This window comes from Zeus faber (assembly GCF_960531495.2).
Source record: "Zeus faber genome assembly, chromosome: 15".
Taxonomy (NCBI): Eukaryota; Metazoa; Chordata; class Actinopteri; order Zeiformes; family Zeidae; genus Zeus; species Zeus faber.
This window is the reverse complement of record NC_137194.1, coordinates 3,814,321-3,840,630: the sequence shown is the minus strand read 5'-3', so window position 1 is coordinate 3,840,630 and position 26,310 is coordinate 3,814,321. Positions and strand designations below refer to the sequence as shown.

The following is a 26,310-nucleotide window of genomic DNA, read 5'->3' as shown; positions in this document are numbered from 1 at the left end:
GTACTAGCACATAGTATTAGTAATATGTATTTGTACTCGTTTCTGGAAAGAAAACAATTGAAATAAGGGAAAGATATTCTCTCCACCCCCACCCCCCTCCTGTCGCAGTGTTTCTCTGCCCCCCTCCTCCACCTCCTCCATCCTGACGATCTGCAGCGTTTTCACGGTAACGGAGACAGAATCTCTCCTTTTCCTCTTTTCAATCCAGTAATGGAGAGATGGTGTGTGTGTGTGTGTGTGTGTGTGTGTGTGTGTGTGTGTGTGTGGGGGGGGGGGGGGGGGGGGGGTCTGGTCGTCTGCAGCCTCAGGACCATCTGATTGGACTGGTAGTCTGCCTAGACCGCTCTAATGCTCTATCTCTCGTCTCCCTGTCTGTCTCTCCACCTGTCTCCCTCCCAGGCATGGCGGTGACTCCGCCCCCAGTGGAGGTGAGCAGGTTGTACCACACAGAGTTTGTGCGCAGTGCCCGTGCGGTGGCCGTGTTGTGGGCGTCGTGCACGCTGTGCCTCGCCGTGCTGCAGGTGGTCCTGCTGGTGGAGCCCGCCTGGGTCAGGACCACGCAGACTCAACCCCAGGGGCCGGCCGGGACGCTGGGACTGTACCAGGTACCTGTCTGTCTGTCTGTGTGCCTGTCTGTGTGTCTGCCTGTGTCCGTATGTGTGTGTGTGTGTGTGTGTGTCTGTTTGTCTGTCTACCTCTCTACCTATTGATCATGTGTCCGTCTAGTTGCTGATCCTGTGATTGGCTGCAGGTGTGTGTGCAATCTGATTGGCTGGTTCCAGAGTGCCGTGGTTCCCTGTTGGGTCTGATTCCGATCCCGGCGTTCCAGTCGTCTGCGGTTCTGGTTCTGTCGTCGCTCGTCGCCATCTGGACCAGTGTCGCCTGTCTCACCCTCTTCGGGTTCTGCAACACCGCCACCGTCTACAAGATCTGCGCCTGGCTGCAGCTCACTGCCGGTCAGAACCTGTAGAACCACGCAAAATAGAACCACAATGATGTGCGTTTCTAATTGTAATGTCTGCCTGTTTGTCTATCTTATCTATCTGTCTGTCTGCAGGGTTCTGTCTGGCTCTGGCCTGCATCATGTTTCCAGACTCGTGGGAGTGTGCTGAGATGAGAGCGTTGTGCGGAGACAGAGTGAGGGACAGGACGTGATGTCACACACAGGAAGTGATGTCACACACACAGGAAGTGATATACACACAGGAAGTAATGTCACAAACATAGGAAGTAATGTCATACACACAGGAAGTAATGTCACACACAGGAAGTGATGTCACACACAGGAAGTAATGTCACACACATAGGAAGTAATGTCATATACACAGGAAGGGATGTCACGTACAGGAAGCGATGTCATACACACAGGAAGTGATGTCACACACAGAGGAAGTGATATACTATTGATATTGATCTGATGGGATGTATTGATCTGATGGGGTGTATTGATCTTGCTCCAGGTGAGCAGCTTCCACCCAGGCAGCTGCTCGGTCCACTGGGCGTACGTTCTGGCCGTACTGGGAGTTCTGGACGCCGCCATACTGTCCACACTGGCCTTCGTACTGGCCAACAGACAGGATGCCCTGCTGCCGCCGGACAAGGAGGGTGAGACAAGTACTACTATGCTGTATGGTACTATACTGCACTACACAACAGTACACTACACCACACAATACTAAGTAGACTACACTGTACTATACTGTACGACACTAGAGTACACTACACCACACAATACTAACCTGACTACACTGTGCTACACTATAGTACACTACACCACACAATACTTACTCGATTACACTGTACTATACTGTACTATACTAGAGTAGACTACACCACACAATACTAACTAGACTACATTGTACTAAACTGTACTACACTAGAGTACACTACACCACACAATACTAACTCGATTACACTGTACTATACTGTACTACACTAGAGTACACTACACCACACAATACTAACTAGATTACACTGTACTATACTGTACTACACTAGAGTACACTACACCATACAATATGAACTTGATCACACTCTACTATACTGTACTACACCACACAATACTAACTAGACTACACTCTACTATACTGTGCTACATTAGAGTAGACTACACCATACAGTACTAACTAGACTACACTGTACTACACCTGAGTACACTACACCACATAATACTAACCAGATTACACTATACTTTACTGTAATACTGTAACAATGTAGGTAGTATGTACATGTAGGTAACAGTTCTGAGTAGATTTAGTTCTAGGTAACAGTTCTAAATGGTCCTGGTTCTCGGCAACAGTTTCAGGTAGTTCTAGTTCTAGGCAATAGGTCTATGTGGCTCTATTTCTAAGTGGTTCTAGTTCTAGGTAACAGTTCTAGGTGGTTTTAGTTCTAGGTAACAGTTCTAGGTGGTGCTACTCCACCCTGAGGTCACCTGCTCGCTCCAGCCTTTAGATCACAGACTGTCCAATCCAGCGGCTGCACATGTTTTAATGAATTATTTTACTGATACAACAATTTAATGTGATTCTGATCGACGACTAGTCGTCTACTGCCAACGGCGCCGAGTGCTTATAGTAGTCAACTAGTCGACTAATTGACTAGTTGGTGAAACCCTTTTACTATACTATACCATCCTACAGTATCCTGTACCAGACTATACATTCTATTCTGTACTATTCTATAATATCTTCATCCTCCAGTCACTGCAGGTCTGATGTCAGCCTAGAATAATGTGGTGAGTATTGTGTGCCTACCTGTCTGCCTGTCTGTCTGCCTGCCTGTCTGTCTATCTGCCTGTCTGTCTGTCTGTCTGCCCGCCCGCCCGCCCGCACACTGTCTGTCTGTCTGTCAGTTTGTCTGCTGGACAGTCTATCTGTCCGCCCGCCCGTCTGTGTGCCTGTCTGTCTGCCTGTCTGTCTGTCTGGCTTTCTCGGTTATATTCTTCTCTCATCCTTCTTTTCTTTCTTTGCAGGAGTGGCTTATTTCCATCCATCATCCATCCATCCATCCATCCATCCATCCACCCACCCACCCATCCCTCCATATACCCATCCATCCATCCATCCATCCATCTATCCATCCACCCACCCACCCACCCATCCCTCCATCCACCCATCCATCCATCCCTCCATCAATCCATCATCCATCAATCCATCCACCCATCCATCCACCCATCCATCCATCCATCCATCCATTGATCCAACCACCCATCCACTCATCCATTCATCCCTCCATCCATCCAACAACCCTCCATCCAGTGGGAGGGATGGTTGTCTCATCATCACCCCATCTCTCTAGATACTGTTACCTTGGCAACAGCGTCCTGCAGCATCTGTCAGGAAAGAGCCTTGATAACAGAGAGCATGTTGGGATGAAGGAAAGGATGCAGGAGAGGAGGAACTCTTGACTTCTTCATGATGCTTTTTGCTGATATTGGGTCTAAATTCAATCTCTAGTTACTATGGTGACCATGGTGGGAGCAGGGCTTTCGTGATTGACAGGATTCTTGTTAGCGTTCCAACAGGGTGGGCGTGTCTCTTCCTTCCTCGACCGGTGGTTTCACTGGCCCTACCCCCAGAACAACAAGACTCCGCCCCCACTGCCCAAAATGTAGCGGCGTTGAAGGTAAAGCTAAACTGGAGGCTTCAGAAACCAGAGTGCGACATCACAGACACTACAGCCATTTTGTTCTACATTCTAAGATGGCAACCAAGAGGTGGCGGCCATGTTGGAATCAGGAAATGCCCCTTCAGAGACAGAGTCAAGGTTCTACACAAGAAAATAGATCATTCACTACATAATCAATCATGTCCTGCTGTCCTCCATGTCCTTCTGTCCTCCATGTCCTGCTGTCCTACTGTCCTACTGTCCTCCATGTCCTCCATGTCCTGCTGTCCTACTGTCCTCCATGTCCTCCATTTCCTGCTGTCCTCCATGTCCTGCTGTCCTTCCGTCCTCCATGTCCTCCATTTCCTGCTGTCCTCCATGTCCTGCTGTCCTTCCGTCCTCCATGTCCTCCATTTCCTGCTGTCCTCCATGTCCTCCATTTCCTGCTGTCCTCCATGTCCTGCTGTCCTCCATGTCCTGCTGTTCTCTGTGTCCTGTTCTCCTTCATTTCCTGCTGTCCTCCATGTCACGTCCAGATTATTATCAGATTTTTATTGATGTGTCTTTGTTCTGCATGCGTGTCGTCCTGTGCACGTTCTCGTGAACATCTCATGGAGTTTGACCATGTTCTGCTCCTGGAAAGTTTGAGATTAATAATAACAACTTCTGTGTCATATTTCCCAGACAATAAATATTCATCAGACATTATATTAATAAACCAAGTGAAGTTTACAGTTGATGGATGGTGGAGGTGGAATGGTCCTTTTCCACTTGTTTTTCTCTGTGAGGATCAGATTGTTTCACAATAAAACTGAAGGAACCAAACAGCCTGAAGTGTGTTTCTTAATCTTCTGCAACATGGGACCTGGAGACCAGGTGACCTCTGACCTGAGTGTTACAGTATAAATATCAGAAAGGCAGCGGCACTGTGACCCCATCTGCACCCCGGGACCCCATCTGTACCCTGAGACCCGTGTGTACCCCGGGACCCCATCTGCACTCTGGGACAGGTCAGCATCCTGGGACCAGTCTGCACCCTGAGACCCATCTGCACCCTGCGATCCTGTCTGCACCCTGAGACCTGTCTGCACCCTAGGAACCCATCTGCACCCTGAGACCCATCTGCAACCTAGGACCCGTCTGCACTCTGGGACCAGTCAGCATCCTGGGATCCGTCTGCACGCTGGGACCTGTCTGCACCCTGGGATCCTGTCTGCACCCTGGGATCCTGTCTGCATAATGAGATCCCTCTGCACCCTGGGACCCTGTCTGCACCCTGGGACCCCGTCTGCACCCTGGGATCCTGTCTGCATAATGAGATCCCTCTGCACCCTGGGACCCTGTCTGCACCCTGGGACCCATCTGCACCCTGAGAACCCGTCTGCACCTTGGGAACCCTGTCTGCACCTTGGGACCCATTTGCACCCTGGGAACTGTCTGCACCCTGAGACTTGTCTGCACCCTAGGAACCCATCTGCACCCTGAGACCCATCTGCAACCTAGGACCCGTCTGCACTCTGGGACCAGTCAGCATCCTGAGACCCATCTGCAACCTGGGACCCGTCTGCACCCTGAGACCCATTTGCACTCTGGGACCAGTCAGCATCCTGGGATCCGTCTACACGCTGGGACCCATTTGCACTCTGGGACCAGTCAGCATCCTGGGATCCGTCTGCACCCTGGGATCCTGTCTGCACGCTGGGATCCCAGCTGCACTCTGGGTGCACCCAAGGATGCAGAGATGGTCCAAGGGAGTGATGGTTGGATGATGGTTGGATGGACTAGTTTGGATAATTTCCTGTGTTTCTGCATCAGAGTGTGAAAGAGACTTTGGGACAGAGTTGTGTTGGTAGCTCTTTTATTTTGGAGTGACAGGAAGTGTGATGTCATAGCGGCTGAAAGATGAACACAGGCAGACACTTGTTCAGAGGAAGTAAACAAGAGAAAGGAGACCCCACCCATGTTTTTTAAAGGAACACTTTGGATTTGATAATTTTGTCATTTTATCATTTGATGAAGTTTATTCTCATTCGTCACACGATTGGAACCAAAACAATTAAAAACAATACAAATAACAATTATAAAGATGATAAAAATTATAAAAAATTATAGCTACAGGCAGAAATACACTGGGTCCATTTTATCCATTTTAGGTACGTGTTACAGTTATTATGGAAGAACTTGTCAATAGGTAACACTTTCTGTTTTTTCATTTCAATCTGCTACGCTTATCTGTAGGAAACTGTTTATACATGACGTTTCTTTAAAACAACTGTATATTTTATACTTTAAACAAAATCTTGTCATTGTTGTAACTTACTTTGTTGTATGTAAGTACATGTGTAGTCTCAGTGACGGGAGGTGATGCTGGGTCTCGTGTGCGTCAATTATGAAGTATCCATGTAGGTTTATGTATTCACGTGGATTTAGGATAGTAGTGAAATTTAGGTCATATTTTTGTTGACTTTTTTCTTGAATTACATTTTCAATAAGTTACGTTTCCATGAAATACCAAAAACGTTGGTATTTCATGGTATTTCTGTGAGTAATATCATGGCTTCTATTTTTCCAATGCCTCGCTGGATCTTGAACACATCACTCAGTCGTACGTCTGAACGGATTTGACTCAATCTGGTCCAGATTTTTAATATTTATCATATTTTTCATGAATCCGCCAAAGTAATGGAACCAAAGCGATCAAATAAATGGAACAGATCCACAGACATCTGCCAGGTAAGAAAGTACATAAATATACACATAAACGTATAGTTTGTGATCTCTAACCACTACAGAGTGACGAGTCTACACCGTACACTGGACACTGTACTTTTATAGTAATTAATATGATGACATCATAAAGCGTCTTACTGTGAATATCATTTATAGTAAATAATATGATGACATCATAAAGCGTCTCGCTTTAAATCTCATCTCCTTCATTTTGTTTGTGAACAGTGAAGTGTCAGTCAAGCAGGACCAGCTGAATATTTGGGGTCAAAGTTGTTTGGTTTTTCAATCATTTCTGCTCCGTACGTGGATCCATTTGGATGAAACTGAAACCACCAGATGTTTGCGACATAGCGGTTTAAACAAGACGTCAACGGAGTTCGTAGCTTCTGCTCAAGTTGTGTCCAGATAGTATTAGATTTCAAAATTCACAGAATTTTTCTGCAACTTCATCAACAAATTAACATTAAAACATTAGATCAGTCTAAAGATGAAAGAGCTTCATGGATTTATCTTCTATCATCACTCCCTCCCCCCTTTACTACCTCCTCCTCCTCCTCTCCTTCTACTCCTCCTCTCCTCCTCTCCTTCTACTCCTCCTCTCCTCCTCCCCTTCTACTCCTCCTCTCCTCCTCTCCTTCTACTCCTCCTCCTCCCCTTCTACTCCTTCTACTCCTGCTTCTTCTCCTCCTCCTCTACTCCTGCAGGTAGAGGAGGAGCTGGTGGGCCAGCAGGGCGGGGTCGTAGGTCGCGCTCCTCCTTTGCCTGCGGCTCCCATCGCTCCCCTCGGCTGCGTAGGTGGTTGCCATGGCATCGATGCGTTTCATCCTCTGCAGGGCGGCGACGGAGGGGGGCGGAGCCTCCTGGTGCCTCTCCCCGCCCCCCTCCTCTCCCCCCCTCCACCCCCCCTCCTCCTGCTCCACCCCCCCCAGCCTCTTCACCCTCAGCAGGGGGGGGTCACTGCTCGGCGGCGGAGGCGGGGCGTCGTCAAGGGAACGACGAGCTCGCCTGTGATTGGCTCCTGCCGACCTGATGGGGGCCGCAAGGTCACGCCGCGCCCGGCGGTTAGCACGCGGGTCGCTAGGTCCTATGCTAGTCAGGATGTTAGAGACCAGGAGTCTGAGGAGAGAGAGGAGGGGGGGAGAAGAGGGAGGGAGGGAGAGAGACAGAGAGAGAGACAGACAGAGAGAGACAGAGAGACAGACAGAGAGAGAGACAGACATGTAACATCAGCACAGAAAGGTGAAAAATGACCAAATGTAAAATGCTAAATATTTCAAAAGTTAAGAATCATTCAAATCTGAATCTAACCCTGAGCCTGAGCCTGAGCCTGTGCCTGTCTGTCTTTCTCTCTGTCTGTCTCTCTCTGTCTATATCTCTGTGTGTCTCAATGTCTGTCTGTATCTGTCTGTCTCTCTCTGTCTGTATCTCTGTTTGTCTCTCTGTCTGTCTCTCTGTCTGTCTCTCTCTGTCTATCTCTCTGTCTGTCTCTCTGTCTTTCTCTCTGTCTTTCTCTCTGTCTGTATCTCTGTCTGTGTCTCTGTCTGTATCTCTGTCTGTATCTCTGTCTGTCTCTCTATCTGTCTCTCTGTCTGTATCTCTGTCTGTCTCTCTCTGTCTGTCTCTCTGTCTGTGTCTCTGTCTGTATCTCTGTCTGTCTCTCTATCTGTATCTCTGTCTGTTTCTCTCTGTCTGTTTCTCTCTGTCTGTCTCTCTGTCTGTATCTCTGTCTGTATCTCTGTCTGTCTCTCTATCTGTCTCTCTGTCTGTATCTCTGTCTGTCTCTCTCTGTCTGTCTCTCTGTCTGTCTCTCTGTCTGTCTCTCAGTCTGTCTCTCTGTCTGTAGCTTGGTAGTTGATTGTCCAGTTGTTGGTTTTTGCTTCAACTCAGCTAAGAGCTGTTACTTCCTGTGTAACCATAGCAACGTGCTCTGACCTCAGCGTTTCCGGGTCACTTCCTGTGAAGAGCCTCTGGCTCCGCCCCACGGTCGGCCTGAGGTGGCTGCTTCTGGCGCGGTCCCGCAGCAGCTGAGCCAACTGGGGTCTGCCGGGTCAGAGGTCAAAGGGTCGGGGGGGTACTGTTAGACTGGTCAGGGGGTGTGGTCAGTGGTGTGGTCAGGAGGTGTGGTCAGTGGTGTGGTCAGGAGGTGTGGTCAGTGGTGTGGTCAGTGGTGTGGTCAGGAGGTGTGGTCAGTGGTGTGGTCAGGGGGTGTGGTCAGGGGGTGTGGTCAGGGGGTGTGGTCAGTGGTGTGGTCAGGAGGTGTGGTCAGGGGGTGTGGTCAGTGGTGTGGTCAGTGGTGTGGTCAGTGGTGTGGTCAGTGGTGTGGTCAGGAGGTGTGGTCAGGGGGTGTGGTCAGGGGGTGTGGTCAAGGGTGTGGTCAGTGGTGTGGTCAGGAGGTGTGGTCAGGGGGTGTGGTCAGTGGTGTGGTCAGGAGGTGTAGTCAGTGGTGTGGTCAGGAGGTGTGGTCAGGGGGTGTGGTCGGGGGTGTGGTCAAGGGTGTGGTCAGTAGTGTGGTCAGGAGGTGTGGTCAGGGGGTGTGGTCAGTGGTGTGGTCAGTGGTGTGGCCAGGAGGTGTGGTCAGGGGGTGTGGTCAGTGGTGTGGTCAGGAGGTGTGGTCAGGGGGTGTGGTCAGGGTGTGTGGTCAAGGGTGTGGTCAGTGGTGTGGTCAGGAGGTGTGGTCAGGGGGTGTGGTCAGAGGTGTGGTCAGTGGGGGTGTGGTCGAGGGGGGTTCAGCAGGGGGGGTCTGACCTGCTCAGCATCTGTCCCGTCTCATCGTAGTCTGGGAGGGCGGGGCCTTCCTCCTCCTCCTCCTCCTCCATCACCTCCATGCCTCCCGGCCCGACCAATCCCACGCTCTCAGCCTCGCTCAGGAGGCGGAGCATCGCCACCAGGTACGCTGTGATTGGTCAGTAAGGTGGATTCGATCAAATTAAAAACGGTTGAAATATCCGGGAGCTAGCTAGAGTAGCGAGGAGACAGTCTAGGAGCTAGAACACCGTCTAGGAGCTAGGGGACAGTCTAAGAGCTAGGAGACAGTTGAGGAGCTAGGAGACTGTCTAGCAGCTAGCAGACCATCTAGGAACCAGGAGACAGCCGAGCAGCTCAGAGATGGTCTGGGAGCTAGGAGGCAGTTTAGGAGCTAGGCGACGTTCTTGGTTCAAAGGTGCTATTTGCATATATTTAAATGAGGTATTATGCACACATTTGGTGCAAAAACACCGGTGCTAATAGCCACACGCAGCTAGAGTGAAATCATGAGCGTCTTCAGGAACCTTGTGGTAACTGAAGAGCGTTGTAAGGGGGGCCACGCCCAGACTTCCCAGTGATCTGTAAATACTATTTAGACATTATTATTATTATAATTATTATAATCACGGAATCCTATAGCGACGCCTTGAACGGGGCCCCTGAACCCAGTTATTCCTAGTAAACTCAAAAGATATTAAAAAACAACCACCAAAAGTTCTAGGGAATAGCAATGAAGCAGCCCAAACGGGCATTGAACCACAGATGGCATCGAACCTAAAAGTTTATGGACAGCTCCGTGAACCGGAGACGCCTTTTCCAATCATCTCGTCAGGATTTGGAAAAGCACCGACACAGTCCCCGCCAAGGATTTCCTACAATTTTACATTTTCATGAAACACTTCAAGATCAAAATAACTTCTGTCCGACAATTATTTAAAGTTTTATATTTATTTAAGGCCGATGATTGTGTAGAGCGGTGGAGAAAATACATAATGACTCTCCAATGGAGACCCCGCCCATCATGGATCATTAAACATCTTTAGTGAACGGGACGATGCCAGGTGCAGATTGGGGGAGCATTCTGACGCCATTGGTTGTGAAGTTGCCCAAAGTGTTTAGCATGTACTAAGTAGTATGTAATGATGTACTTAGTAGTATGTTAGTATGTACTAAGTAGTATGTTAGTATGTACTAAGTAGTATGCTAGTATGTACTAAGTAGTATGTTAGTATGTACTAGGTAGAATGTTAGTATGTACTAAGTAGTATGTAAGTATGCACTAAGTAGTATGTTAGTATGCATTAAGTAGTATGTTAGTATGTACTAAGTAGTATGTTAGTATGCACTGAGTAGTATGTTAGTATGTACTAAGTAGTATTTTAGTATGCATTAATTAGTATGTAAGTTTGCAATAAGTTGTATGTTAGTATGCATTAAGGAGTATGTAAGTCTGCATTAAGTAGTATTTTAGTATGCATTGAGGAGTATTTTAGTACGCACAAAGTACGTAGTATGTTAGTATATACTAAGTAGTATGTAGCGAGTGTTTACCAGCTTCCTGTTGCTCCTCCTGCCGCTGGTTGCTCTCCACCAATCGCTGCAGAGCCTGGTCTAAGCCCCGCCTCCACTCTGGCTGGTAGTACAGCTCGCTGCTCCCTCCTGCCACTGGATATGACATCATCTGCGCCTCGCTGGGCAGGAAGTCATGCAGCTCCCTGCGCTGACGCCTGGCACCTCCCACCGACACATCCACGCCCCGCCCACCCGGCAACGACTCATGGAGGGAGGGAGGGAGGGAGGGAGGGATTTAGTATTGTTGTTTGAATGATGAATCATAAAACACTAAAGCGTCAAATTACTGCTTGGAAACGGTTGCTATGTTACCGTTGCTATGAGACAGAACCTTCAGCTGCCTAACGGACATTTGATTAAATATCAACTGGAGGAAAGAGAGAGAGAGAGAAAACAGCCTGGAGGGATAGACAGATTGACAGGCAGATAGACAGTCAGATACACAGATAGTCAGTCAGATAGACAAGTATTCAGTCAGATAGAGCGATGGACAGTTAGATAGACAGTAGGTTAGACAGATAGTCAGTCAGACAGTCAGATAGATGGATAGTCAGTGAGATAGACGGTCAGAGAGACAGATAGTGATGTCATTCTGCTTCACAACAGTATCTCGTCACCATATTTACACTGTGACGACGTGCACAGTAACACACACACAACAATACACACACACAGTTACACACACAATAACACACACACAATAACACACACAGTAACACACACACACACACAGTAACACATAGTAACACATACACACAATAACGCACAGTTACACAAACACACAGTAACACACACATAATAACACACACAGAGATTAACACACACTAACACACACAGTAACATACACAGTAACATACACAGTAACATACACACACACACTAACACACACACACAATAACAAACACACAGTAACACACAGATACACACACACTGTAACACATACACGTCGACACACAGTAACCCACAGTAACACACACACACACACAGTGACATACTGTAACACACACACATACAGTAACACACAGTAACACACGCATACACACAGTAACACACAGTAACACACACATACGCACACACAGTAACACACAGTAACACACACATATGCGCACACACAGTAACACACACATACGCACAAACAATAACACACAGTAACACACAGTAACACACATACACACAGTAAAGCACACACACACACGAACACACACACACACACACACACAGTGACATACTGTATCACAGACATACAGTGACACACAGTAACACACAGTAACACACACATACGCACACACACACACACAGTAACACACAGTAACACACACACACACATACACCCACACGCCCAGTAACACACACACACACACACAGTAACACTAACACAGTAACACACACACACACACAGTAACACACACATACAGTAACACACACACACACACACACACACACACAGTAACAAACACACAGTAACACACTCTTACCTTGGCGGTCACGCTCTTATTGTGAAGAAGGAAACTTGCAGAGAGACACAGGAGGCAAAGAGGACCCAGCATTCTGTCTGTCTGTCTGTCTGTCTGTCTGTCTGTCTGTCTGACAGAATGAGGCTGTCCTGCTGTGACGGTTCTGTGCTTCTCTAACAAGCGACAGGAGAGAACAGACTGACTCAGCGAGAGAGACAGGGAGGGAGGGAGACAGGGAGAGAGGGAGGGAGGGAGACAGGGAGAGAGGGAGGGAGGGAGGGAGGGAGGGAGACAGGGAGAGAGGGAGGGAGGGAGGGAGGGAGGGAGACAGGGAGGGAGGGAGGGAGGGAGACAGGGAGGGAGGGAGGGAGGGAGGGAGACAGGGAGGGAGGGAGACAGGGAGGGAGGCAGGGAGAGGGGGGGAGGGGGAAATTACAGAGATGTATGACAGGCGTGACGGATGACAAGAAGAGGGGGTGGAGGGATGAGAGGAGGAGAGGGGGTGGAGGTGGTGGAGGGAGGAAAGGAGGGAAACCAGAGGGAGAGATGGAGGCTGAAGATGGAGGGAATACGTGGTTGACCTAGACGGTGCTTATGTGCCACCTGCTGGCAGGATGTTGCACTGCAGCTTGTGGCGTTCATGTTTACACCAGTGCTCTCATCCACCCAATCATCCACCCTCCCACCATCCATCCATCCATCCACCCATGTGTCAACAGAGTCAGTTGGGTGGCCATGATAAATATCTTTATTGAAACATTCCACTGTTTTCAGGAGGTAAAGAAACACTACAGGGCGGTCAGAGGTCGGGGGGGTATCCGTAGCAACAATTCATACAACAATTCATCATATTCACAACCATCATCACACACTGCTCTGGTCGCCATGGTTACTGATGCTGAGTAGAGTATCATATAGAGGAAGTTACATCACGAGCCATAGTCACAAGACCGTCACGACCAAAACACTAGAACCTCCCCGGAGGAGATATGAGGGCGGGCGCACACACACACACACACACACACACACACACACACGCACGCATGCACGCACACGCACACACATACACACACACACACACACACACACACTTCAAAACATTTATTTTGATTGACAAGGGTCATTCCATCTCCTGATTGGTCGACGCATCACTTCCTTTGAGCTCCAGGTTAGAGGACCCCCCCACCCAGTCCAATAGAAATATCATTTCAATGTTTTCAAATTGATCTTAAACATTTCACTGGAAAACCAGAACAGGAACAGGAAGTCAGAAGCAGGAAGTCAGTAGCAGGAAGTTAGGAGCAGGAAGTCAGAGGAAGTCATGTGACCACACGCCCTCTCAGCATTCAAACACATGGTTAAACAGACGTGGTCCGCAGTGACGCAGGTCTGCCACCGGGGGGATGAACACGCTGCGTCACACTGTTACACCAGGACTCCGGGGAGAGTTGAGTTGCTATGGAAACGCATGCTGGAACGGGGGGGGGGACGGACGTGGGAGGAGTCACACGACAGCCGGGGGCGGAGTCACATGGACAAACATTCTCACGTTCATCCGCATGATCCATAATTCATTTTTCATCTTTTATAGAATTTCATAGATTGGTGCTTGTTCCAGTTATTTAATAATTAAACTCTGTTTTCATATTCACATCAATCACAATACTTAACAGCTAATCTCCCGCCCCCTCCCCCCACGGCCGGCGTGTTGCATTGTGGGTAGGTTGCAGGCGGCCCCCACTCCCTCAGCTTCTCTGTCAAGAAAAACAAACAAACAACTATTTGTAAGAAATCTCCATAAAACTTGTAAAACGTCCATTTTGAGCATTCAGGAAGTGACAGGAAGTTCTACTTCCTGTGGAGCTCACCGGCTTCCTGTCTGCTCACATCTGGTTGGAGAAGGACGTAGGCGCCCCCTGCTGTCCGTACTCTGCGTCCTGCAACACAACAGGAAGTGATGTCACTAGGTCCGCTCAACACAACAAGAAGTGACGTCACAGCTCCATCGTTGATTTGAGATCATGACAGTTTCACTGTTTCAGTACTGGACAGCTCCCCTGCAGCACCACAGCTATAGATAGAAGTAGAGCAGAGGTAAAGTAGAGCTAGAGTAGTAGTAGGAGAGAGTAGAGGTAGAGTAGTGCTCGAATAAGAGTAGAATAGAAGTAGAGGAAGCATAGTGGTAGAATAGAGTAGAGTAGAGTAGAGTAGTGGTAGAGTAGAGGAGTGGTAGAGTACAGTAGAGGTAGAGTAGATGTAAAGTAGAGGTAGATAGAGGTCAAGTAGTGTAGAGGTAGAGTAGGGGTGGAAAAGAGTAGAGGTTGAGTAATGGTAGAGTAGTGGTAGAGTAGAGTAGTGAGTGAAAAGAAAGAGTAGAGTAGTGGTAGAGGTAGAGTAGAGGTAGAGTAGTGGTAGAGTAAATGTAGAGTAGTGGTAGGGCAGATTAGAGGTAGTGAAGTGGTAGAGTAGAGGAAGAGTAGAGTAGAGGTAGAGCTAGAGTAGAGATAGTGTAGTGGTAGAGTAGAGTAAAGGTAGAGTAGACAGTTTTCACTGTTTCAGTACTGGACAGCTCCCCTGCAGAACCACAGCTATAGATAGAAGTAGAGCAGAGGTAAAGTAGAGGTAGAGTAGTAGTAGGAGAGAGTAGAGGTAGAGTAGTAGTAGGAGAGAGTAGAGGTAGAGTAGTGCTCGAATAAGTGTAGAATATAGGTTGAGGAAGCATAGTGGTAGAATAGAGTAGAGTAGAGTAGAGTAGTGGTAGAGTAGAGGAGTGGTAGAGTACAGTAGAGGTAGAGTAGATGTAAAGTAGAGGTAGATAGAGGTCAAGTAGTGTAGAGGTAGAGTAGGGGTGGAAAAGAGTAGAGGTTGAGTAATGGTAGAGTAGTGGTAGAGTAGAGTAGTGAGTGAAAAGAAAGAGTAGAGTAGTGGAAGAGTAGAGTAGAGGTAGAGCTAGAGTAGAGAGAGTGTAGTGGTAGAGTAGAGTAAAGGTAGAGTAGACAGTTTCACTGTTTCTGTGCTGGACGGCTCCACTGCAGCAAAACAGCTATAAATAGAAGTGGAGTAGAAGGACAGTAGAGGTAGAGTAGATGCAGAGTAGTGGTAGAGTTGAGTCGAGGTAGAGTAGGGGTGGAAAAGAGTAGAGGTTCAGTAGTGGTAGAGTAGAGGTAGAGTAGTGGTAGAGCAGTGGTAGAGTATAGTAGAGGTAGAGTAGTTGTAGAGTAAAGGTAGAGTAATGGCAGTGATGTCACTAGGTCCACTCCACACAACAAGAAGTGACATCACAGCTCCATCATTGATTCCAGATCATGACAGTTTCACTGTTTCGCCACTGGGAGGACGCCCCTACACTATGTAGTGGTAGAGTAGAGGTAGAGGTAGAGGTAGAGTAGGGATAGTGTAGTGGTTTGGTAGAGTAGAGATAGTGTAGTGGTAGAGTAGACAGTCTCACTGTTTCAGCACTGGACAGCTCCACTGCAGCACAACAGCTATAGATAGAAGTAGAGTATTGGTAGAGTAGTGATAGAAGAGAGTAGAGACAGAGTAGAGACAGAGTAGAGGTAGAGTGGTGGTAGAGTAGTGGTAGAACAGAGTAGAGGAAGAGTCGAGTGGAGGTAGAATAGAGGTAGAGTAGTGGTAGAATAGAGTAGTGGTAGAGTATAGCAGAGGTAGAGTAGAGTGGAGCTAGAACAGAGGTAGAGTATTGGTAGAATAGAGTAGTGGTGGAGGTAGAGTAGAGATAGTGTAGAGATATAGGTTGAGTAGAGTAGAGGTAGAGTAGCGATAGTGGCTCCGCCCTTGAATTCCATATTTGGACTTCCTGTACCTGGTTGTAGTCGGGCTGGTAGCCCCCCTGCTGGCCGGCGTAGGGGTCCTGCTCGTACGCCCCCTGCTGCCCGTACGCTTCCCCTGCAGCCGGCTTCTCCTGAGGGGGCGGAGCTCTCATGAAGGGGGCGACCAGCCCCGTCTCCTTAAACACAAACCACAGGTTCCCTCCCCACAGGACGAGGTTAATGAAGCCAAAGGCCTGAGGAGGAGGAGAAGAAGGAGGAGGAGGAGGAGGAGGAGAAGGAGGAGGAGGAGGAGGAGAAGGAGGAAGGGAGGAGAATTATCTTCCGTGGTTCTTTCAGAGTTTCCCTCTCCGACTGAAAGGTTTGGATCCTGGTTCTGATCAGATGCTGCTGCAGTGGATCAGCTTGACCTGCTCATGTCACGTCTTCCACACAGCAACACATTCCTTCCACACACTCGCAGGGCGGGTGCTTCGTACCACGGAGGTGTTGAGCCCGGACAGCACCGGGTCGTGGACCTCGCGGCACCGGTTCTCCTCTGCGTTGCAGGCGTTGATCAGGGTGATCACCTGGTCCGGGTCCGTGGCCGTCTTCACGTCCGAGAGACCTTTAGCCCAGGCAGCGGAGGAGACGAGCCACAGGAAGGAGAACAGGGCCGTCACGCCCAGGTCCTAGTACAGGGAGTAGGCGCAGTACACAGAGTACATAGAGAGTACGCAGAGTAGAACGCACAGTAGATATTACACATTACACCTAGTACACACACATGATTTCTGCCTACACCTAAATTCTAAATGAACAGAGGACAGATTTACAGATTGGTGCAGTAAAAGTACTGTATCAGAACTCAGTAATACTAGTACTTTTCCTATAATACTGTAATAGACCTCGGTGTCTAGGTATCTGTCTAAATCGCACCTGTCTGTCTGAACATCTTATCTGTATGGCTGTGCAGCAACTGACTACAGACCTCTTCTGCCTTCTACAGAACTAACCCCCGGTTGCCTCCTACAGCCCTCCATGGAACTGCACCTCCACCTCCACCCACTGCCAGGACACGTGGCCTCACAGCAGCAGGGTTGTCGGTTTGAATCCGACTGAGGCCTTTCAGTGTGGAGTCTACATCTTGTACAGAAGACAAATTCCTTGTGAATCACACAGTATATTACTGCGGTTACCATGGTTACTATGGTTACTGTGGTTACCATGGTTACTGTGGTGGTAACCATGGATACTATGGGGCAGTGGTTCAGGAGGTAGAACAGGTCGTCTAGTTGCCGGTTCGATCCCCAAGCTCCCCCTGGTAGCGTGCTGATGTGTCGTTGAGCAAGGCACTTAACCCTCTAGCCGCTCCCCGGGCGCTGCCATATGGCGCCCACTGCTCCTAGATACGTCAGATACTAGGATGTAGAATGCAGAGCAATGCATTTCGTTGCCTCAGTACTTGTACTCTGTGCAATGAGTTGAATGTAATTTACTATGGTTACCATGGTTACTTTGGTAATGGTGGCGGTCACCACGGTTACTGTGGTTGCTGTGGTGGTCACTTTGGATACTATGGTTAGTGCAGTGGTTGTCGTGGTTACGTACCACCAGCGGGCCCTTGTTGTTCTCCTTGTACTTGTCGTAGGCGAACAGGTAGACGGCGAGCGCCGCCGCCGAGTACAGGAAGGAGAGAACGCCGACGGTGACGAAGAACTCGGCTGAGGACGAGTAGTCGCCCACGAGGAAGAGGCGCTCAGGAGTGTCCCCCTTACAGGTGGGGGCGTCGAAGTACACCTGGTGGAGCCTAGAACGAGTACCACAAATACTGCTGTTCTACTACTGTGCTACTGAAACATACCTGCTACCAAATACTGATACTGTAAAGTACACTCTGCTAAACACTGGTACTCTAATCTCCCTTCTGCTAAATACTGGTAGATTCTGCTGAATACTGATACTTACTGTAACCCTAACTGCTGCCAAACACTGACACTGTAACCTACCTGCTGCCAAATACTGATACCGTAATCTACCTTCCGATAAATACTGATATGTACTGTAACCTACCTGCTGTCACATACTGATACTGTAATCTACTTTATGCTAAATACTGATATGTACTGTAATCTACCTGCTGCCAAATACTGATACTGTCATCTAACCTGCTAAATACTGATACTTACTGTAACCCTAACTGCTGCCAAATACTGACACTGTAACCTACCTGCTGTCACATACTGATCCTGTAATCTACCTTCTGCTTAATACTGATATGTATTTTAACCTACCTGCTGCATAATACTGATACTTTAATCTACCTTCTGCTAAATACTGATATGTACTGTAACCTACCTGCTGCCATATACTGATACTTACTGTACACACATTAATATTAAGATAGAAAGATAGATAGATGGATAGATGATAATAATAATATAGCAGCAATAGACGGGGTCCAGTTTAGTCGTTCGGTACTTATTCAAAATTTCTGGGTTCTCTGAAACGCAGCACGATTTTCCGAGTTTACTGGAACGCAGCATCGGCTCCCCCCCCGGTCTGTCGTCTCCTGGTTGCTCGTCTTGCGGAGCAACCACTACTACACGGCGCAACCCCACGAATGCAAATGAGCGTCCAGAGACGGAGACTGGCCTTATATAACATCTGTTCATGACGTCACAAAGCGCCCGCTCCACAAACTAATCAAGGTACACCAAAATACTTCAGCTTCCAGTTTATTTGTTTTGGTTTTGCGCTAATTCCTGCTCCAAATGTAGATTAATATGGATGAAACTTCAACTACGAAATATCTAAGAGTTCTAACAACACCTGAACCATGTCCGAGGTTCCGTAAACACATAGTATTGCACTTACGTCACTGCATGTTGCTCTTCTGGTGTTGATTGTTGGTTTAAATATCCCCGAAGAACGGTGTTTTAACAATCACGATCGTTCCTGGATGACACAGTGCGGACACAAAAGAAAGGGACGGTTCCTCCAAAGGTTCTGAGAACGTCCTGTGGTGTGAAAACGTCGCCTTTGAACCATTTTAGTCTTCAGGGTTTTGTGAAACGCAGCGCGAGTTACAGTTTTCCGAGTTTCCTTTGAACGCAGTGACGGCTCAAGCTGTCTGTCTGCGCGGGTTGTCTGGCAGTCCACAGGGCGCAAGTTGCTGGAGGGGGATGAGTTCCGAGAGACGAAGCTTGGACTTATAGAACTGGGGACGATGATGATGTCACAAAGCGCCCCGCCCCTCAAACTCGTCAAATCGTCTCAACGTTACTCTACTTCCGGTGAAATTACAACAGTTTTTCAATCATTTCTGCTCCAAATGTAGATCGGTATTGATCAAACTCGAATGACAGGACGTCTGAACGTCCCGGATCGAACGACACCTCAAGCATGTCTGTGTGTTCTGCTGTTTAAAATCACTAATATTGCAGGCTGGACCCCTAACGATGATTACAATGTTGATAATAATAATAATAATAATAATAATAATAATAATAATAATAATAATAATAATTAAATAATAATATAATAATAATAATAAAGGTAATAATAATAATAACCTGAATGGATATTCAAACTCCACCTCGATGCTCAGATCACTTTCTGTGTGGTTTTTACACTCGACGGCCATTTTGAACATCCCAGAATAACTTCCACAGGTGGAGAATGCAAAGATGGCAAAGAACTGGAGAGAGAGACAGAGAGAAAGAAAGTGTATTAGTACCATGTAAGTATTATATTTTAACCATAATAGTACTGTATCATTACCATGAGAGACCGTTAATAATATACTGTATAATATGAGTTGTATTTCCAATGATATTGACCATATTACTACTTTGTAATCATTACCACTGTATGACCACTGGGTACAGTACCACTGTGTACCACTCTGTGTAGTACCACTGTGTATCACTGGGTGCAGTACCACTGTGTACCACAGGTACACCAGTGTACCACAGTACCACTGTGTACCACTCTGTGTTGTCCATCCATCCATCCATCCATCCATCCATCCATCCATCCATCCATCCATTATCTACACCGCTTATCCTCATGGGGTCGCGGGGGGGCTGGAGCCAATCCCAGCTGTCGTTGGGCGAGGGGCGGGGTGCAGCCTGGACAGGTCTATCACAGGGCCCACATACAGAGACAATTTTTTAGAGTCACCGATGAACCTGACCTGCATGTCTTTTGAATGTGGGAGGAAACCGGAGTACCCGGAGTACCCGGAGTACCCGGAGTACCCGGAGTACCCGGAGAAAACCCAGGCAGGCACAGGGAGAACATGCAAACTCCACACAGAGGGCCCCAACCCGGGTTCGAACTGGGAACCCTCTTGCTGTGAGGCGACAGAGCTACCACTGTGTATCACTCGGTGCAGTACTGCTGTGTACCCCTCTGTGTAGTACCATTGTGTACCACTCTGTGTAGTACCACTGTGTACCATTCTGTGCAGCACCACTGTGTACCACTGGGTGCAGAACCACTGTGTACCACAGGTACACCAGTGTACCACAGTACCACTGGGCACAGTATCACTGTGTACCACTTGGGGCAGTACCATTATGTAACAGTGGTCCACTGTGTAACAGTGGTACACAGTGTACCACTGGGCGCAGTACCACTGTGTACCACTCTGTGTAGTACCAATGTGTACCACTGGGTGCACTACAACTGTGTACTACTGGTACACAGTGTACCACAGTACCACTGTGTACCACTGGGCACAGTACCACTGGGCACAGTACCACTGTATACCACTTGGTGCAGTACTGTGGTACACTGTGTACCACTGGGCGCAGTACCACTGTGTACCACTGGTACGCATTGTACCACAATACCACCGTGTACCACAGTACCACTGTGTACCACTGGGTGCAGTACCACTGTGTACCACTGGGTGGTACAGAGGCTGCTGTTGCTGGTTCAAATCCTGACTTGTGATTCAGTTCTGGTCCCTTTGAGTAGACGATGGAAGGTATGGGACGTACCTTTTTGGGATAAACTTGGACACAACAAGGTTTGTGCACTGGGCTCGGTGGCTCCCTGGCAAGCACCACAGGAAAGTTCTGGGTTCAAATCCAACTGGGGCTTTGCTCATTTTTTTTCTGATGATCAAAGATAATCCTCCTGCAGCGACCTGGTGGCACGAGTACCATGCAGCAAAACGCCTGCAGCGACCTGGGATTCCAATCCAGCCTGCGGTCATTTGCTGCCTGTCGCTCCCTCTCTCCACCCCCACTTATGTTAAAAACATAAATAAAGAAAAGACAATCCTCCTGGAGACGCTCCAGTTGCTGTAATGCTGCAGTCACAGGTTCGAGTCCCGTTTTCACAGTCACCGCTGACATAATCGGAGGAGGTGGTTCCGAGAGAAGGTTGTTGAGCCCCCCACCTGTGTTCCCATAGCAACCGGGCCAATCATGGGACAGACTGAGCTTCGCGACCTTGATCCACCTCTTCAAAGGCAGAAATGGTGCAGCTTTTTTTTGCAGTTGAAGTTTGTTGTGAAGTCCGGTTTGGGTCAGAATTGAGTAGATTACAGTGAACATTTTCTTCAAAGTTTTTCCAACAAAAGAACAACCAAATAATGTCAGCGATTACCACTTTAAGGTCAGTGGAAGTGGAAAGTCCAACAAGCACAGGCTGCACATCCGTCCATTTTGCTGCTCAGGGCAGGAAGCACAAAACACCTCAACTTCCAGCCTCAAATACACTGCCGTAGAGTGCGAAGCGCCTCCTGCTTGGCGGAGGCAGCTCAGCCTGCGCTTCACCATCTGTTCTACATTAGAGACGCTTCAGCAGCGTTCTGGTACTGCGACTGCACGATGGTATTATGGGATGTCAGTATAGAGTGTAATAAAAACTGCGTCACATGACCAGGAGAGAAAACTTCTGAACCCTGAGAGGCAGTGAGGACATCCACCTCTAGGTGGCGCTGCATAGATGGACACACTCAGGGCAGATCTCTACCTGAGAAGATCTAAAACCAAACAGAAACAAACAAACTGTGACTGGTTCGAACCTGAGATTCGGCTCCTGTAGGAACGAACATTTTGAAAGATGGCCGCTCTGGCCCATGGTACCTTCATATCGAGATCTCTTCAGAAACGATAAGATGAGAATTAGAAATTAAGATTTCTTTATTGTCATTTCTCAGCACTTGCATTCATCGAAACGAAATGTGCCCTCTGCATTTGTTCCATCCTATACCTAGGAGCAGAAGGGACCAACTCTAGTTCTTTAGCCAGTGCCTTGCTCAGAGGCACCGACAGGAGTATTAACCCCTAACATACATGTCTTTGATGGTGGAAGGAAACCCAAACAAACACGGGGATGCCATGCAGATTCCACGCAGAAAGGACCTGGAACGGCTGGGATTTGAAGGACCAGCACTTTCTTGCTGTGAGGCAACAGATCAAACCACTGAACCATGTTGGGTAGGTAATGTAAGGTAAGTTAAAGTTAGGTAAGGTTAGGTTAGGTAAGGTAAGGTTAGGTAAGGAGGTACTGTTAGGTAAGGTAAGATAAAGTAAGGTAAGGTAAGGTAAGATAAGGTAAGGTAAGGTAAGGTAAGGTAAGGTAAGGTAAGGTAAGGTAAGGTAAGGTAAGATAAGGTAAGGTAAGGTAAGGTTAGGTAAGGAGGCAAGGTTATGTAAGGTAAGGTAAGGTAAGGTAAGGTAAGGCAAGGTAAGGTAAGGTAAGGTAAGGTGAGGTTAGGGACGGTAAGGTAAGGTGAGGTAAGGTAAGATAAGGGAAAGTAAGGTAAGGTAAGGTAAGGTAAGGTAAGGTAAGGAGGTAAGGTTATGTAAGGGAAGGTTAGGTAAGGTAAGGTTAGGTAAGTAGGTACAGTTAGGTAAGGTAAGGTAAGGTAAGGTAAGGTAAGGTAAGGTAAGGAGGTGAGGTTAGGAAAGGTAAGGTATGTTTAGGTAAGTTAAGGTAAGGTAAGCAAATGTAAGGTAAGGTAGGGCAAGGTAAGGGGGTATGGTTAGGTAAGGTACGGTAAGGTTAAGAAACAAGATATGGTAACGTAAGGAAAGATTAGGTAAGGTTAGGTAAGGTAAGGTAAGGTAAGGTAAGGTATGGTATGGTAAGGTATGGTAAGAGAAGGTAAGGTAAGGAGGTAAGGTTAGGTAATGTAAGTTAAGGTAAGGTTAGGTAAGGTAAGGTTAGGTTAGGTAAGAAGGGAAGGTTAGGTCAGGTAAGGTAAGGTAAGCTAAGGAGTTCAGGTTCGGTAAGGTAAGGTAAGGTTAGGTTAGGAGGCAAGGTTAGGTAAGGAGGCAAGGTTATGTAAGGTAAGGTAGGGTTAGGTGAGGTAAGGTAAGGTAAGGTAAGGTTAGGTAAGGTAAGATAAGATAAGGAGGTAAGCTTAGGAAAGGTAAGGTAAGGTAAGGTAAGATAAGGTAAGGAGGTAAGGTTAGGTAAGGTAAGGTAGGGTAAGGTAATGTAAGGTAAGTTAAGGTTATGTTAGGTAAGGAGGTAAAGAGGTAAGGAGGTAAAGTTAGGTAAGGAAAGGTAAGGTTAGGTAAGGTAAGGTAAGGTAAGGTAAGGTAAGGTAAGGTAAGGTAAGGTAAGGTAAGGTAAGGTAAGGTAAGGTAAGGTAAGGTAAGATTAGGTAAGGTAAGTTAAGGTAAGGTTAAGTAAGGTAGGGTTAGGTAAGGTATGGTTAGGTTAGGAGGCAAGGTAAGGTAAGGTAAGGTAAGGTTAGGTTAGATAAGGAGGTGAAGTTAGGTAAGGTTAGGTAAGGTAAGGTTAGGTTAGGTAAGTAGGTAAGGTTAGGTAGGGTTAAGTAAGGTTAGGTAAGGAGGTAAGGTTAGGTAAGGTAAGGTACTGTAAGGTAAGCTAAGGTAAGCTAAGGTAAGCTAAGGTAAACTAAGGCAAGGTAAGGTAAGGAGGTATGGTTATGTAAGGTCAGGTAAGGTTAGGTGAGGTAAGGTAAGGTATGGTTAGGTTAGGTTAGGTACTAACTAACCAAGGTTAAACTAACAAGGGTTAACCTAACCAGGGTTAACCTACGAGGTTCAAATAAACAGGGTTAAACTAACCAGGGTTAACCTAACCTGGGTTAAAATAAACAGGGATAACAACCAGGGTTGAGCTAACCAGGGTTAAACTAACCAGGGTTAAACTAACCAGGCTTAACCTAACCAGGGTTGAACTAACCAGGGTTAAAGTAACCAGGGTTGTGATAACCTAGGCAAGGTAAGGTAAGGTTAGGTTAGGTAAGGAGGTAAGGTTAGGTAGGGTTAAGTAAGGTTAGGTAAGGAGGTAAGGTTAGGTAGGGTTAAGTAAGGTTAGGTAAGGAGGTAAGGTTAGGTAGGGTTAAGTAAGGTTAGGTAAGGAGGTAAGGTTAGGTAGGGTTAAGTAAGGTTAGGTAAGGAGGTAAGGTTAGGTTAGGTTAGGTAAGGTACTGTAAGGTAAGGTAAGGTTAGGTTAGGTAAGGGTAGGTAAGGTAAGGTAAGGTAAGGAGGTAAGGTTAGGAAAGGTAAGGTAAGGTAAGGTAAGATAAGGTAAGGTAAGGTAAGGTAAGTTAAGGTAAGGTAAGGTAAGATAAGGTAAGGAGGTTAGGTAAGGTAGGGTAAGCTAAGGCAAGGTAAGGTAAGGTATGGTAAGGTAAGGCAAGGTTAGGTTAGGTACTAACTAACCAGGGTTAAACTAACAAGGGTTAACCTAACCAGGGTTCAAATAAACAGGGTTAACCTAACCAGGGTTAACCTAACCAGGGTTAACCTACCGGGGTTAAAATAAACAGGGTTAAACTAACCAGGGTTAATCTAACCAGGGTTGAACTAACCAGGGTTAAAGTAACCAGGTTTAATCAAACCAGAGTTAACCTAACCAGGGTTAAATGAACCAGGGTTGTGATAACCTAGGGAGGTAAACTACATCATCGTCACAGAACTAGTGGATCTGCGTTGACTCACCCATTGTAAGGCCTTGATGAAGCCGAGAGGAACTTTGAGAATTCTGAACTGCCCCTGGGCGACCAACTGAGAGAGAGAGAGAGAGAGAGAGAGAGAGAAGGAGGGAAGGAGGGAAGGAGAGAAGGAGAGAAGGAGGGAAGGAGGGAAGGAGAGAAGGAGAGAAGGAGAGAAAGAGAGAAGGAGAGAAGGAGAGAAGGAGAGAAGGAGAGAAGGAGGGAAGGAGAGAAGGAGTGAAGGAGGGAAGGAGAGAAGCAGAGAAGGAGAGAAGGAGGGAAGGAGAGAAAGAGAGAAGGAGGGAAGGAGAGAAGGAGAGAAGGAGAGAAGGAGGGAAGGAGAGAAGGAGGGAAGGAGAGAAGGAGTGAAGGAGGGAAGGAGAGAAGCAGAGAAGGAGAGAAGGAGAGAAGGAGAGAAGGAGGGAAGGAGAGAAGCAGAGAAGGAGAGAAGGAGGGAAGGAGAGAAGCAGAGAAGGAGAGAAGGAGGGAAGGAGAGAAGCAGAGAAGGAGAGAAGGAGGGAAGGAGAGAAGGAGAGATGTTAACAGTAGCAGCAACAGGAGCTACATTCATAGAAATTAACTGTAGAATAAATAAACTGTATATACAGTATAAACAACAGACAGGCAGACCAGCAGACCGGCAGACAGACAGACAGACAGACAGACAGACAGACAGACAGACAGACAGATGGAGAGACAGACATACAGACAGACAGACAGACAGACAGACAGACAGGCAGACCAGCAGACAGCTGCAGCAGCAGTTTACAGAGACAAACTGGAACAAGACTATAATGAGTTTAGATCCATTCTGGAGGAGCACAGCGGCCATTTTGAAACCTATTTTGTCATCCCTCCATCCTCATCCCTCCATCCTAATCCTCATCCCTCCATCTCCATCATCATCCCTTCATCCCCATCGTCACCCCTTCTCCCTCATCCCTCCATCCTCCTCCTTATCGTTCCATCCTCCTTCTCATCCCTCCATCCTCATCTTCATTCCTCCATTCTCATCATTCCATCATCCTTATCCCTTCTTCCTCATCCCTCCATCCTCATCCTTTCATACAAATCCTCCATCCTCATCCTCATCCCTCCACCATTATCGTCATCCCTTCATCCTCATCCATCCACCCTCATCCCTCTATCCTCCCCCTAATCCCTCCATCCTCATCCATTCATCCTCACCCATCCACCCTCATCCCTCTATCCTCCTCCTAATCCCTCCATCCTCATCTCTTCATCCTCATACCTTCCTCCTCACCCTCCATCTAAATCCTCATCTCTCCATCCTCATCTCTTCATCCAAATCCTCATCCCTCCATCCCCATCCCTTCTTACTCATCCCTCATCTTCATCCCTCCATCATCATCCCTCAATCCTCATCCTTACCCCTCCATCCTCATACCTCCATCATCATCCTCATCCCTCCTTCCTCACCCCTCTTTCCTCATCATCATCCCTCCATCATCATCTTCACCCCTCCATACTCATCTCC

At 47.6% G+C, this 26,310-nt stretch overlaps 3 protein-coding genes across 3 annotated transcripts in view; 1 reads left to right on the top strand and 2 right to left on the bottom strand.

The window, feature by feature from the left end:
• Positions 1 to 401: 401 nt before the first annotated feature.
• On the top strand, positions 402 to 5,378 carry lhfpl4b (LHFPL tetraspan subfamily member 4b; the record flags this gene model as incomplete). Its single annotated transcript, XM_080014507.1, has 7 exons — positions 402 to 605; positions 752 to 956; positions 1,058 to 1,137; positions 1,461 to 1,605; positions 3,527 to 3,627; positions 4,706 to 4,801; positions 5,076 to 5,378. The coding sequence occupies 7 exons, from the start codon at positions 402 to 404 to the stop codon at positions 5,376 to 5,378; spliced, it is 1,134 nt and encodes a 377-aa protein (XP_079870633.1).
• A 1,625-nt stretch (positions 5,379 to 7,003) lies between these two features.
• pcsk1nl (proprotein convertase subtilisin/kexin type 1 inhibitor, like) lies at positions 7,004 to 12,245 on the bottom strand. Its single transcript, XM_080015779.1, has 5 exons — positions 12,132 to 12,245; positions 10,636 to 10,858; positions 9,085 to 9,232; positions 8,272 to 8,379; positions 7,004 to 7,455 (listed from the first exon to the last, which is right to left on the bottom strand). Exons 1-5 carry the CDS (start codon positions 12,201 to 12,203, stop codon positions 7,032 to 7,034), a joined length of 975 nt encoding a protein of 324 aa, XP_079871905.1. The 5' UTR covers positions 12,204 to 12,245; the 3' UTR covers positions 7,004 to 7,031.
• Positions 12,246 to 13,993: 1,748 nt separating this feature from the next.
• LOC307241505 (synaptophysin-like) overlaps positions 13,994 to 26,310 on the bottom strand; it is a gene marked incomplete at both ends in the record, with an annotated part of 13,167 nt that continues 850 nt past the window's right edge. The window contains 6 exons of the mRNA XM_080015647.1: positions 13,994 to 14,047; positions 15,934 to 16,134; positions 16,378 to 16,569; positions 17,489 to 17,687; positions 19,453 to 19,577; positions 24,820 to 24,885. Coding sequence (XP_079871773.1) covers positions 13,994 to 14,047; positions 15,934 to 16,134; positions 16,378 to 16,569; positions 17,489 to 17,687; positions 19,453 to 19,577; positions 24,820 to 24,885 — 837 coding nt within the window. The remainder of the gene's footprint in view (positions 14,048 to 15,933; positions 16,135 to 16,377; positions 16,570 to 17,488; positions 17,688 to 19,452; positions 19,578 to 24,819; positions 24,886 to 26,310) is intronic.